At 35.7% G+C, this 15,966-nt stretch overlaps 2 protein-coding genes across 7 annotated transcripts in view; one reads left to right on the top strand and one right to left on the bottom strand.

Annotated features, from left to right (window-relative positions):
• LOC123557621 (calcium uptake protein 3, mitochondrial-like) overlaps window positions 1-15,966 on the bottom strand; it is a 144,388-nt gene that overhangs the window by 97,781 nt on the left and 30,641 nt on the right. For all 6 annotated transcript variants that reach the window (XM_053543954.1, XM_053543957.1, XM_053543958.1 and 3 more), the window contains one exon: window positions 3,231-3,341. In XM_053543954.1, coding sequence (XP_053399929.1) covers window positions 3,231-3,341 — 111 coding nt within the window. The remainder of the gene's footprint in view (window positions 1-3,230; window positions 3,342-15,966) is intronic.
• Window positions 14,443-15,966, top strand: part of LOC123557623 (fibroblast growth factor 18-like) — a 46,116-nt gene continuing 44,592 nt past the window's right edge. Inside the window, exon 1 of the mRNA XM_045349213.2 lies at window positions 14,443-14,633. The gene's annotated coding sequence lies outside the window, so the exon portion shown is untranslated. The remainder of the gene's footprint in view (window positions 14,634-15,966) is intronic.

Consider the following 15,966-nt stretch of genomic DNA (forward strand, 5'->3'; position numbering starts at 1 on the left):
AACCATGTGACCCCCAGGGCGGGGCCATATTTGACCCTAGGGGGATAATTTTAACAAACTTGGTAGAGAACCACTAGACGATGCTACATTACAAATATCAAAGCCATAGGCTTTGTGGTTTGGACAAGAAGATTTTCAAAGTTTTTCCCTATATAAGTCTATGTAAACCATGTGACCCCCGGGGCGGGGCCATATTTGACCCTAGGGGGATAATTTGAACAATCTTAGTTGAAGACCACTAGATGATGTCACATACAAAATATCAAAGCCTATATAAGTCTATATAAACCATGTGACCCCCGGGGCGGGGCCATATTACACCCCAGGGAAATAATTTGAATCATATTGGTAGAAGACCACTAGATGATGCTTCATACCAAATATCAAAGCCCTAGGCTCTGTGGTTTGGGGCAAGAAGATTTTCAAAGTTTTTCCCTATATAAATCTATGTAAATTATAGAAATAAACAAAGGGCCATAACTTACTAAAAATTTGTTGAACCAGTCTGATTTTCAGGGGGACACAACTAGGGTACCAATACATCATTCTGACAAAGTTTGGTCAAAATCCTCCTGGTAGTTTCTGAGGAGATGCGATAACGAGAAATTGTTAACGGAAGGACGGACGGAATGATGGACAGAAGGACGACGGACCACGGACGCAGAGTGATTTGAATAGCCTACCATCTGATGATGGTGGGCTAATAATTAGGGTTCATCTACTCTGCATGTCCAATCATCCTATGACGTTTCAACATTCTTGGTCAAGAAGTTCTCGAGTTATTGACTGAAAAGTGTTTTCCATGTTCAAGTCCCTGTGACCTCGACCTTTGCTCAAGTGACCCCAAAAACGATAAGGGTCATCTACTCTATAAGTCCTATCACCCTATGAAGTTTGAAGGTTCTAGGTCAAATGGTTCTCAAGCTACTGATTGGAATCCATGTTCTGGCCCCTGTGACGAACTTTTGTCAAGTGACCCAAAAATCAAAAGGAGTCATGTACTCTATATGTTTAATCATCCTATGAAGTTTTAACATTCTGGGTAAAGTTATTGATTGGAAACAGTTTTCCATGTTCAGGCCCCTGTGACCTTGACCTTTGATCTAGTAACCACAAAAATAGAAGGGGGTCATCTATTTTTAAGCCCTATCATCCTATGAAGTTTAAAGGTTCTAGGTCAAATGGTTCTCCAGTTATTGATCGAAAATGAAGTGTGACAGGCAGATGGCCGTGTGACCTTGACCTTTGATGGAGTGACCCCAAAAACAATAGGGGTCATCTACTCTGTAAGTCCTATCTTCCTATGAAGTTTCAACATTCTGGGTGAAATGGTTCTCAATTTATTGATTGGAAATGGATTTCCATGTTCTGGCACCTGTGACCTTGACCTTTAACAGAGTGACCCAAAAAATCAATACAGGTCATCTACTCTGCATGTGAAATCATCCTATGAAGTTTCAACATTCTGGGTCAAGTGGCTCTCAAGTTATTGATCGGAAATGGTTTTTCGTGTTAAGCCCCCTGTGACCTTGACCTTTAACAGAGTAACCCAAAAACATTAGAGGTCGTCTACTCCATAAGCCCTACTACCTTATAAGGTTTGAAGTTTCTAGGTCAAATGGTTCTCCTGTTATTGATCGAAAATGAAGTGTGACGGACGGATGGACAGAAGGACGGATGTATGGAGGGACTGAAGGACAGGGCAAAAACAATATGTCTCCCCCAAAGGGGTGGAGACATAATTAATGCCAAGTCTGAGCAATGAGAAACTTAACAGTGGTCTCTGACCTTGACCTTTGAGCATACATGCCATAATTTTTCAGGACCTTTCCGGGATTCTGAGTTAAAATTTCCGGGATTTTTACCCTTTGTCCGGGACATACACCGTGACATTAGTATTTGTCTGTTTCATGCATAAATATCATAAAATTACATGCAGTTTCCGGAGATAAACATTGTACCCTCGCTTAGGAATAATTTGCTGCAAATGTCGTCTAGCTTTGTAAGGGAGGTAAATAGGGTAATTCACGTCTATAGTTCGGCATGTGAATTGGTTGCGTTCCCGAGGTGAACCGAATTAGGAGACTTGCTACATAAGAAGAATTAACCTGGTCATCGTGATTTAGAATCCAGCTTATTTGGTATCATTTTTATGCTTAAACTTTTATCTAATCATTAATAAAATGGAATCCTCAAAGGAATAAAATAAATCTTGTAGATAAAATCGATATAGATCTAAAATATTTCGGGTTGGGTCAATTTTCATGGATCGGTCGGCAAAGGCATTCAATAGTCAAAAGTTTAATTTAGAATATGTGTGACAATCAATGTACATTTTGAAATATTACAACCTTTTAAAATAATTATCGTTTAATTGACCGTTATCAGCCATTTCTTCCAATCAAGGCTACTTGAATTTTTTACCGCCTACGTGCTAAAAACAACGAGATTTTCGGCTATTGTTCCTAATATTAAATGATCATAAAACTGTTATTGATTGCATAATTTTGTCAATTCATAATCAGGGTCATTTAAATAGCCGACTGTAAATTAATCTGGGTCATCAAAAAGATCGCAGAGCGCGTTCAATATGAGTGTTGATCGGAGCTGGCTTAATCAACATGTGTCCCGCTCGAGGGCATGAAACTGATTATCGGATAATTAGGAATAAACAATGTGACACCGGGGACTGTTTATTGTGTTTTATTAATCTAAAAATCAACAATTTATAGACCAAAAAACTAGTTTTTTGGGGGGTTATTTTTGTTTTCTGTATTTTTAATTTTCCGGGACATTTCAACACTGTCCGGGACACCGGGACGAGTATGTGATTTCCGGGACAATCCCGGGCAATCCGGGACGTATGACATGTATGCCTTTGAGTTATAAATCATAGAAAAATAGGGATCTTTCTATACCATCATAGTGGTAACTTGTATAGGTCATGATGTATTTAAAAGAGTCAAGAAACAAGTTTATTGATGAACAGGCACCACCAAAAAATTGTGTCCTGTTTTTTTTTTTTTTAAGGTACAAAAAGGAATAATGCTTAACATATTCTACTGACCTCTCCATTAGCACTTGCAGGAAAACAAACACTTCAGATAAAGAAACAAATGAAAAAAGCTTCAAACCAGTATTATAAACAATCATTGTTTCTTTGTTTGAAAAATATTAGTAAGACGTAGACATACTGTTGAGTCACTGTTAACAGTGAGTCTGGTTCTTACCCTTATCATGCATGGATCTGAACAGTGTCTTTGACCCGCGCCTCTTTGTTGGCGTGTTCTTGAGCCATTCGTTAGCTTCTGCTGGTGTGAGATTTGTACGTCCAATACGAGCTGAAAAATTCAAAAACAAAATAGTATTGTTTTAGTAACTTTTAAATCTTTAAGTGGTTTCTTAAAACTGACTGTCAACCACTGTGAATCCCCTCCAATGTAGAACCCTTAAACACTATCAGTAATATTTTAAATACTCTTTTGCTCAGTTCTTGTGTCTGTTCCTTTTTAAAGAACACTGTAAATATAAAATTGAAAACAAAAAGGGGAGTATGTATATATTGGATTCATAAAGCAAATAATTACCCCCACTTTATGGTTCTGATTGTACAAGACATTCAAAATATTGACTTTTTAAAACCTGAAATAATGCATATTCTTTACTTGCACAATTTCTTTAACATTTTTTATGCTGGTCAATCTTTTTTATGAACTTTTTATCACAATTTTTTTTACTTTTTATATATTCTGTTTGGGATTAATATTTAAAAGGGAAAAAAACATTACACAGAGCTAGATCCCTATTAGAAATGTATGTTTGTTGATATTCATTTAATTTTGTAATTATCCCCCCTTTAATTCAAAATATTAACTGCATTTTTTAACATAATTTCTAGTTTTACAATTATTGCTATGATAGATATCAGGACATTGGAATAAATTAACAATCTGCATGCAGCTTCTGAATTCATTTATTTCGGAATTCCAATCTATCTTGGATGTATAACCAAGCGAGACAAAGGGAGGTAATAGTAATTGTTCAAACTATTCCTTTGTAATAAATAACTGATAAAAGAATCTCTTATTGATGTCAACCTTTTACAATTAATGTACGTTTATAGGCCTCATATTTACATCTTTCCTTAATTCAGCAAAGTATGTCTATCAAATTCATACTTACGGTAAAATAACTCTTGGATGGGCAACCAGGACAGAAAAATCAAGCTTTAAAAATACCTACAGCAAAATTAAGTCTAACATCTTTTAAGTACTTATTGAACAGAAGTAAGTGTAAATGATCAGTTTTAAATACAATTATCATATGACCAAAATCTGACTGATCGCCTCTATCTTTTTTCTGCATTACACACAAGTGCGCATTATACATGGGTATCTACGGTATGTGATATACCTTGTTAGTGGTCAAAATTGCAATATCCTGCACTTGGTAACATTTGAGTGGGAAGATAAGTAACTGAATACCTTTGATGTAAAACAGTTTCTATTTTAATCAATGGAATCATTTTCAGACATCAAAATTCTATTTATCAAGTGAGAACTTACGCACCCACACTTTTATAAATGATAAAAATTAATATGCGCATCTTTCAAATTGACCATAAGATCATGTTATAATATAAAAATGGGATACACCCTAGTTCCAGAAAGATACCATACACAAGTACAAAGATGTTACAATCTCCTCTTAAAGTTCAATGCAAAACTGTCATTATGCATATTCTTAAAATAAAGAGATGCAACTATTTTGCACACAAATCTCTTTCTGCTAATGTGCCAACATGGAAGATATGGAAAATTATGTGTTATTTTGATAACAAAAAATTTTCTTCATAAAGATTAGAAATACGAATCTACAAATTATTCCCCAAGAAGTAGGGTAAAAAGGTGTAGTGTGACCTAGATTTGCAAGTGTTACCAGGTTACTATATCATTATTTGTTACAACAATCTTCTACTGGACATAATATGAAATTACAAGATGAAAAGCATTTTTGAAACACAACTGCCTAGGCACACCTGTTCAGTATTTAATTTATGGGTAGTGTCCTTGCCCCTGACCTTGACCTTTGACCTACAGACCTTACCTTTGCACATTACACACCTTTATAAAATGGAATGCCTTGAAATCTTTAAAAGTTCTAGCTGAATCATGATTCATTTTGGACAGAGGGACTTAACAACTTGCATACAGACGGACAGTGTTATATCTTCCTTGTGGGACAATACTGTAAAACGTTGCTTCCCTTTAGAGGCATAAAAAGACAGGAATAATTATGTCAAGTAATATTTGCAGGAAGACTGCTGTAGAATTCCTCCAAATAATGTACATAGGGGTAATTGGACTCACTTGTTGTAATTATAAAGAATACTCTTCAAAAGAAAATATGTTTAGTCGTAAAAGCCATCAAATACTGGGAGGTCACTTTTCCATACACTACAGAGTCACTGTGGCCATACAGTACGTATAATATGATTAAATTTTGGAAGCTGGGTTAAACTGAACTCTAATCTTTAGTCAGTATATTTGGTGGTGTGTACCTACTGTATGGAATTTTCTGTATGGAAATGAGTGTTTCCCTCAAATACTATTTAAGTCACTGGCTCAACTAAACCTTATAATATTGCAATGAGAGATTAAGTAATACTGGTGTAATGAGACATGGTTTTGCTGTTCAATGTATTTATAGTAAGTATAAGGTTATTGAAATTGGTTAACAGTTTTGTTACAATAGTCTGGTATTTTGCAGCCATTTACCATGGTGACACGTACCTTAACTGTCCATCCTAATGGTGATAAGCATGCATAGAACAAATAACTCATACAAGTCTGATTGAAATTTATCATCAAGCTCAACTAGTGACCCATTTTCAACTAAACTGACCCAATTTGAAATAAAAACAGTGTGCAATGGTTCTAAGATTCTGCTGACCCTTTGCTAGGCTCTTAAGTTTGTTTAAAATGTGGCTGCCACATTTTATCGTTATGAAAATAAAATACATTAATTTCTTGTTAAATCCTATTTCTGATAATTTCTTTCTTTAACATTTGTCAAAGGTTTGAATATTGCTGAATATACTATAATGTTCTATTGAATCTCTTATTTTTATTACCTCCCTTTATGGCTCTATCTATAACAGTTCATGTGCAATATCAAAAGTTGTGCCTCTTTTAACCATCTATTGAGTATAATGCATAACATCTATTTGGAAAGCTGTTTTCATCTGTTTTTAAGATAAACACTTTAGGCATTATGGACATTTAAGTTTCTAATTTAGAAAAATGTGACCCAGAGACCAAATCATATTTGTCAGCAAGTTTTATAGATATATAATATGTAAGTCGGTAGACTTACTCAAAAATTTATCAGTTGCTATCTAATGTGATATATATGGTTAAATAACAAACTCTGCAAAAATCTTCAAGTGTTTTATCTTTTGAAATTTAGTGTATTACAAATACACTTCAGGATTAAAACACATATTTCCATATAACTGCTCTATTTGCAATAGATCTGTCAATTTCACATTTTCATTTTGTTGATCAATTACCATAGGTTGAATACAAGGGATAAGGAAATTATGCGAAAGCAAGTTTTTTAAACCACAAACCATTTATTTAATTATGAAGAAATAAAACTGCTTCTAAATGGCTGGTATCAATATAAGCTTCAAATAGCCATGCATTTCTTAATATTGTAACTGAGGTCATACGGTGGACAACAATTTTTTTTCTATTTTTTGTAACAATGATCTTGCCCTTAGCCCCTTTGACAAAATATGCTGTCCAAACCATAGCCTCACCATAAGCTACTTAAAGGCCAAGTTTCATTTTAACATGTAAATAACTTATTGATCAGACTTCACCAGATTTACATCACCCCTCGGCCTCAGTACCTGGTTTCAATACCTTGGGTAACTCCATTTCTGAGCTGATTATATCAGAAAACATAATTTCTTGTTAAGTTTAGTATATTTTATTGAGAATTTGTAACTGGGTATGAAATACATGGGGGCGTTTCAATTTATTTTAAAAACTAGACAAAAATCTCCTTTCGGTTTAACCAAATTATTTTTTTTTTTGCAAGGAATCATCTGAACAATGAAAAACATAAAAAAATCTCACCCATTTTGCAGACCTCTCAATAACAGTTTGTCTAAAAAATAACTTAAATTTCAAAAGCCAGTGCACGGAATGTTTCTGTATGTCATCGTTACTAGGGTTCATTCATTAAAACACTCGACCAACTTCATTCATAATATACTTTATCAACGAAATTCCACGCTTTCCAAATATCGCAATCCCTAAATCAAACGCTATAAAACAGGTTTTTAAATCTGTTATCAAAGGTTGAGCGATTTAAATCTTTATCTTAGTTATGTCTATGAGAAAAGTATAGGAAACATGCCCAACTCACATTTTATCTAGCAACCAAGGAACGACAGTAAGTAAAAAAGATTTGCAAATAGATCATCAATCCCGAACAAAATCCTTCGAACAAAGAACTATCCTGGGAAAATGTTCGTGAAAATTGATATTTTTTGCAATTAATCATGTTCTTTCAAATTAGTTATTTGTCAATATAATTTTTGAAAATATTGTTATCTGTGAACAGTGAGGTTGTCTTGTGACTTCCAATCTCAGTCATGGTACAGGCATTAAATCAAGACTTCTTCAAATCCTTGCGGTTGCTATTCTATATAATTACGCACTTAAGTCCCTTTGCAAACCCTTTTTCATTTTTTGCAACAAAATATAAGCTTGCTTTATCACTTACTGGTGTGTCCAAATACTTCCATCCCCTAGTAGTTTCATCTAAAAAGCTGTTCTTTTAACACCACAACAGCAAGAATCAATAAGATTGCCACTTATATATATTTACTTTCCCTACTTGCGGCAGTCAATTTTTTTTTTTACCGGACTAGGCATTATTATCATAATTGAACAGTGCACGAAAAAATAGGTTAAGAACAGACTTAAAATAAAATTCTTAGAGTTTTCTATTTACTTGGTTCTAAAATTACACAGCAATTAATGAGAAACAAACCACCAGACAGCCAAAGTACACTTCCTTGTTTAAAATATACTACTCTCACCAGCCTTTACACAAACTGACTGTTTTGTGACATTCATTCATTCACCTTTCAAAAGTACAAAACAAATTGTACAGACAAAGATGCTTAGAGGCTATATTGAAACAAGTGAATGAAGAATTCCATGCAATAAAAAGTCCCCTACTGGAAGGCACCTAATTTTCTCTACTGCAGTATAGCATCTGTCAATGATGTATAAACAATATTGTACTATATATACAGTATGCTAAAAACAAAAGACTTGGATTAAAATTTGTATATATAAAATCCTATAGTTGTTTTCATATAGCATATTTGGCCGATTATCAAAAAGGTAACGTTATGTACAGTAAAAAAAAAAAAAAAAAAAAAAAAAAAAATATCCATATAAGTCCACACAAAACTCTTTACCAGGTAGAGATAGGTCAAAATACACATAAAAATTGGATGTAACATGCATGTTGTACCACAGAAAACTGGTCTCGATTTTTCCCTATTGCCTGTAATAAGTAAGTTACAATATAAGCTATTTATAGTAAAAACAAAAGGAAATAACTCTAAAAAACAAGAGTGTGCCAAGTTACATCAAAATCCCTCCATGCATAAAGAAGAAATGCTCCGGACAAACTCATTCTTGAATTTGGCATTTGACCTCTAAGCATGACCTTGACCTTAGACCTAGGGACCTGGTTCTTGCGCATAACAATCTGTCTCGTGATAGTGAACATTTATGTCAAGTTACATCAAAATCCCTCCATGCATGAAGAAGAACTTTTCCAGACAAAGTCATTCTTGTATCTGACCTTTGGCATCTGAGTGTGACCTTGACCTTCGACCTAGGGACCAGGTTCTTGTGCATGACACTCCCTCTCATAGTGGTGAACATTTGTGCCAAGTAATATTCAAATCCTGTTTTGCATGACAAAGTTATACACCGGACAGGAAAAATGTCCCATTAACCTTTGATCTCCAAGTGTGACCTTGACCTTTAAGCTAGGGTTCTGGGTGTTGCACATGACATGTCACTTCATCATGGGGAACATTTATGCCAAGTAATATTAAAATTCCTTTATGGATGTCAGAGTTCTGAAACGGCCAGGAAAAAACCATATTGACCTTTGACCTCCAATTGTGACCTTGACCTTTGAGCTAGGGGTCAGGGTTTTGCGCATGACACATCATCTAATCATGGGGAACATTTGCGCCAAGTATTATTAGAATACCTTCATGGATGGCAGAGTTATAGACCGGACACGAAACAGACCCTGTTCATGCCATGTAAACATTTGACTGCCAAGTGTGACCTTGACCTTTGAGCTAGGGGTCAAAGTTGTGCATGACACATCGTCTTATTATGAGGCACATTTGTGCCAAGTAATATTAAAATCCCTTCATGGATGACAGAGTTATGGACCGGACAAGAAACAGACCCTGTTCATGCCATGTTAACATCTGACTGCCAAGTGTGACCTTGACCTTTGAGGTAGGGGTCTGAAAGTTGTGCATGACACATCGTCTTATTATGGGGAACATTTATGCCAAGTAATATTAAAATCCCTTCATGGATGACAGAGTTATGGACCGGACAGGAAAAAAGCTCTGTTGACCTTTGACCTCAAATTGTGACCTTGACCTTTCAGCTAGGGGTCCAGGCTTTGTGCATGACACATCGTCTCATCATGGGGAACATTTATGTCAAGTAATATTAAAATCTCTTCATGGATGGCAGAGTTATGGACCGGACAGGAAACAGACCCTGTTCATGCCATGTTCACATTTGACTGCCAAGTGTGACCTTGACCTTTGAGGTAGGGGTCTGAAAGTTGTGCATGACAATCATCTTTGACCTCAAATTGTGACCTTGACCTTTAAGCTAGGGGTCCGGGTTTTACGCATGACATGTCATCTCATCATGGGGAACATTTGTGCCAAGTAATATTAAAATCCCTTCATGGATGACAGAGTTATGGACCAGACACGAAATTGCAGTGTCTTTTAACCAGAGAATAAAGACCACATTCAGTTAAAATTACTTGTTAGCCCTTTATATTCAGGCAAAAACATTCTGGGACTTTAAATAAGACAATTTTACTTGTTCAGCAACCAGACAGATACAAAGTATCCTCTTACATAAAGTGACAATGACACTATAGCAACTAAACTTATATGGTGGCCCTGGCACTGCAGCAACTACATTTTGTAAACTGGGAAGCAACTAAACTGGGAAGTATCCTACAAAGTGACAATGACACTACAGCAGCTAAACTGGGAAGTACCCTCCTACAAAGTGACAATGACACTGCAGCAACTAAACTGGGAAGTACCCTCCTACAAAGTGACATTACACTGCAGCAACTAAACTGGGAAGTATCCTACAAAGTGACAATGACACTGCAGCAACTAAACTGGGAAGTACCCTCCTACAAAGTGACAATGACACTGCAGCAACTAAACTGGGAAGTATCCTACAAAGTGACAATGACACTGCAGCAACTAAACTGGGAAGTACCCTCCTACAAAGTGACAATGACACTGCAGCAACTGAACTGGGAAGTATCCTCTTTCAAAGTGACAATGGCTCTGCAGCAACTAAACTGGGAAGTACCCTCCTACAAAGTGACAATGACACTGCAGCAACTAAACTGGGAAGTACCCTCCTACAAAGTAACAATGACACTGCAGCAACTAAACTGGGAAGTACCCTCCTACAAAGTGACAATGACACTGCAGCAACTAAACTGGGAAGTATCCTACAAAGTGACAATGACACTGCAGCAACTAAACTGGGAAGTACCCTCCTACAAAGTGACAATGACACTGCAGCAACTAAACTGGGAAGTACCCTCTTTCAAAGTGACAATGGCACTGCAGCAACTAAACTGGGAAGTACCCTCTTACAAAGTGACAATGACACTACAGCAACTGAACTGGGAAGTACCCTCCTTCAAAGTGACAATGGCACTGCAGCAACTATACTGGGAAGTATCCTCTTACAAAGTGACAATGGCACTGCAGCAACTATACTGGGAAGTATCCTACAAAGTGACAATGACACTGCAGCAACTGAACTGGAAAGTACCCTCCTACAAAGTGACAATGGCACTGCAGCAACTATACTGGGAAGTATCCTCTTACAAAGTGACAATGACACTGCAGCAACTAAACTGGGAAGTACCCTCTTACAAAGTGACAATGACACTGCAGCAACTATACTTGGAAGTATCCTCTTACAAAGTGACAATGGCAATGCAGCAACTAAACTGGGAAGTATCCTCCTACAAAGTGGCAATGGCACTGCAGCAACTATACTGGGAAGTATCCTCTTACAAAGTGACAGTGACACTACAGCAACTGAAACGGGATGTATCCTCTTATATGGTTGCTTTGGCACTGCAGCAAATAAAATGGGAAGTATCTTCTTACAAAGTGACAAAGGCACTGCAGCAACTGTAATGGGAAGTATCTTCTTATAAAGTGACAATGACACTGCAGGAACTAAAATGAGAGGTATCTTCATATATATCTGCCTTGCAAATACAGCAACTAAAACAGATAGTATCCTTATGTAGTGGCCTTGACAATGCAGCAATTATAATGTGAAGAATCCTCATCTTATGGCCTTCACTCTGTAGCAACTAAAAAAGTAAGAACCCTTTTATAATTACAGTGGCCTTGACACTGTAGCAACTAAAACTGGAAGAAGCCTTTTATAATTACAGTGACCTTTACATTGTAGGAACTAAAACTTATAATTACAGTGACATGGACAGAGCAGAATTTAATCAGGAACTATATTCTTACAAGATGATCTTGCCATACTTCTGCAACTTGACCTTGAAACTGCAGAAATCAGGAAAGGGATATTCTCTTGTTTCAGTTATAATCAATCTCAAAGTACTTTTTTTTCAGGTAACCTTGACACTAGAGGAATCAAAACAGGAACTACAATCTTGCAATGCGACCTTAACATGAAGAAATCATACAAGAAGTAATTTTTTGCCATAACTCCATAACACTTTGATTATATTCTATTTAATGACATTGACACTGGAGAAATCCTACAAGAAATAAATTTCTGCAATGTGACCTTGACCTTGAATGAATCTTGAAAGGAGTTCTTTTGCCATTAACTTTGACACATTCGCAATCAGTCTGTCAATATATATTACAAAGGCCTTGACACTGGAGTAATCAAGCTGGAACTACTTTTTGCAAATGTGACCTTGACATGAAGAAACCATGCAAGAAGCATACTGTTGTCAAAATGACCTTGACACAGTAGCAATCTCTCTATGAGAACACCTGACACTGGAGCAGTCAAGAAGGAACAACAGTTCTGCAATGTGACCTTGACCTGGAAGAAATCATAAAAGAATTAAACTTTTGACATACAAACATGACTTAGTAACAACCAATCTGTATGTTTGTTAAGTGACTTTCACACTGAAGCATTCAAGAAAACAGCATGACATTGGTTTAGTGCCATTTTTCTCACAATTGCATTAAGTAACTGTAGTCCATTGTTGACCTTTTCAGTGCCCATGGATTCACAGTACCAGTATTACTTCTGTTCTATGCTATTATATATTAAAAGTAAAACAGTAATTGTACAAGTCAAGCTGTGCCTTGCAAACACTTTAAGGAGTACATCACTTAAATTTCCCACAAAAGAAGTAAATGTTTTATTGTGACCTTGAGAGTTCAGCACTGAAATTTCCATTGTCACCTTGATATTAAAATATCCAACTTTCTGTGTGACCTGGATTATGCCATATCAAGCATGCATAATAAATTTTGTTTGTGAAAAAAGTCCAGTCTTCTACCCAAGAAAATTAATTCTGCAAAGTTTCATGAGAATGCGTGAAAAAAGTAGCAGTAATGAAGCAATGTTTGTAATATTCATAAAGGTACTGCACTATAGAAATCAGACAAAGACCTGAGATATTACCTACCAACCATCACAGGGAAAAGGTAAACAGTTATGAATCTGTCAAAGCAAGTATATAAATACTAAATGTTGAAGTATTCTGAAAACCCCATTTTTATGTTCAACATCCATGCTTATGCATGATAACATGAAGATTATGGCAAAGGGAGGTTACTTAACTGTCTGAACTTAGTAAATAGGCTTTCATTCACAAAATCTATCCTCCTATCATCCTTTATCACAATTGATAACCCTCCAAAATTTGATGTACTTTCACTTTTAAAACTGGCATACGTTCAAACATCATGAATTACCTTAAAGGGACATACTCAAGATTTCTTAAATAAGGTACATATTTGAACGATGAATATTTTTAATGGAGGCGCAATATATGTAACTTTCGCATAATTTTCTTTTGTTTGAATGTAGTCTGCCTTGTTCAATGTTGGTTTTATGTCATTGCTAAGGGCATCTCAAATATGGCTATCCAGACTCAAAGGTTAAAAATTTCAGTTTGGAGACCACTTGCAGAATGAAGCCTTGCCATTGGTCAATTTCAAATCTGTGCTCTGAATCAACCAATCAGATTACCAGTATAGAGTTTTCAGACTGGAGATCTCTACTAAATTTAGCTATTCAGTACGAATCATTTTTTGGGGGGCAATGACAGTATAAGAAAAAAAACCCAACACATTTAGACGATGTTTCATCCAGTGTTTCATGTGAGGGAAGTGACTTTTATTGTTGGAAAACTAGCCTACATGTATGAAATGTTTAGAAGTGGGTACATCAAAATTAATGGTAATTGTGGCAGCCATGTTTCTAGTCAATGTAATCCAATTAAAAGAAGAACTCACAACAGTTAAGGTGTAGCAATAGAAGTTGACATACGCAGTTTAAACAATGCAGCAAGGCGGTGTCAGATTAGACTTTGCTTGTTCCCAGTCTTGACCTGTGCAAAAAGCAGTACAGGTACCGGTTATTTGTATCAATGGATTTCATTGGCTGGCACATTACACATGACAAAAATTGTTAAAATTCCTCATTTCAGCTGTTAATAGATAATTATTGTAGACTGAGCCTTTTTTCTTGCTTTGTCAGAAAATGAAAAGAATCACCCAAACTTTCCAAAAATTAATCTTGTTTAACATGACATAATTACAAAATTTGTCAATCTGACAAAAAGTTTGATGAAATTCTGACAACCCAGGTTCGAACATTAGATCCTGCAGGCAGCAGATACTGACATGTTCACACTGTCCCTTTGACTTAACTTAAAATTTTCTGGTGGGTCAAGCTGACAGAATCATTTTCTTTTTTGATCTATCCCTTTAACACAGACTTTTTTATAATGAACATTTCACAACCTGAGTGAGACTGGTTTTCCAAATCGTGTAGGTGTCCCAGGCTAATCATTTCGCAGTAAGTAAAGAAGACGACCCTGACAAAAGCTATATTCATGCTATCATGAAGGAATGATCTGATAATGTACATAAGGCTAAATATATACATTGAATGCAAGTAAGAGGTGAATATATTGTAAGGGGTATTCAATTCACTTTTTAATGGAATTTACGTCAATTCAGCGTTTTGCAGATTGGAATTGATTACAAGGTAAGTGACAATATAACTATATAATCAGCATACTTTTTACCACTTATGATCAAAGATTAGATATCAAACATTTTTAAGTGGAAAAAGAAATTCAAATCATTCTATTTACATGAATTATGAAATGATGAATGGGGTACACTCTATCTTGAGTGGTATTTAAAAATGGCTGCCATTAAAATCAGCTGTTTTGAAGGTATTATGGGAAGGGAGTAATTCTAATAATAGTATCAGGATTTTCTTACGCAATAGGATTAAATTATTTATTCTTTTTTATGATTTTCAAACTGATATGGTTGAGAATCTAATTGGTGTAATGCCTTAAATCACAATACACGGATTGTCAAATTTAATCTACATTATATAAGGCCCACGACATAGTTTGCGACCTATGTTAAAAGATAAATCAAAGGTGATGAAGAAAGGGAATGATGGGTTTGGGAGTCAATCACTTTTGTTTGCTGTGCATAACAGACTATCTAATACAAGAATGTTAGGTAGTGGACTCGTACTGATGATCAGAAACTTCTGATTGATTATGTATTCTCCACATGCGATTTCAACATTCGCTAGCAAGCACGAAAGCAAGGTGCTGGTATGACCTAGATATCATCCGAAGCATGCCAAAATGCCATACAAATAAATTTTGTCGCACAAAATTTTCTGACTGCCATTAGGAGTCCACTACCTTAATAAAATTATTGCAGTCTCACAGAGTATTCTATTTTTTTTCGATATTCAGTCAAAGAGAACATATCAACAGGGGTCACTTGTCCCTAAAGATAACTAGTTTTATTTTTTTCAACTGAAACATTAATAGTTACTGTACTTCAGGGGCGGCGAAATCTGATTTTTCTTGCTTGTCCGTTTTTGTCATTTGCTATTTTTTACTTGTCCGTATGATAGTTATATAGTAAATTCTGGTCAAATTTCACTTGTCAGTACAAGCTTTGGGACAACCTGGGCAATACAGACAATTGAATTTGCCGCCCCTGGTACTTATGATCTTTAACTTTGGATAAGATGACTTTTGCTCTCCAAAAGGTATCTTGATAGATATTTTTGACTGTACATATACCATATTGCTAAAATAAGGTACATTTTGTACTCTACACATGTCACTATTGTGTCAGGCTAACAATTTTAATATAGCTTCAAACTTCTATCTTAATTATAAAATCGTGATGTATCAACACTTATTTCACCTTTTTTTACTTAAAAAGGTTACCAAATTACCGATTCAAAATGCATCAGTATATAACAGACAACTTTCGCCCGTCTTCCCGCAGTGACAAGTATCTTGATTGTTTTGACAAAACGCATTATTACTGGCAAT

This window comes from Mercenaria mercenaria, chromosome 5 (assembly GCF_021730395.1).
Source record: "Mercenaria mercenaria strain notata chromosome 5, MADL_Memer_1, whole genome shotgun sequence".
In the NCBI taxonomy this organism is placed as follows: Eukaryota; Metazoa; Mollusca; class Bivalvia; order Venerida; family Veneridae; genus Mercenaria; species Mercenaria mercenaria.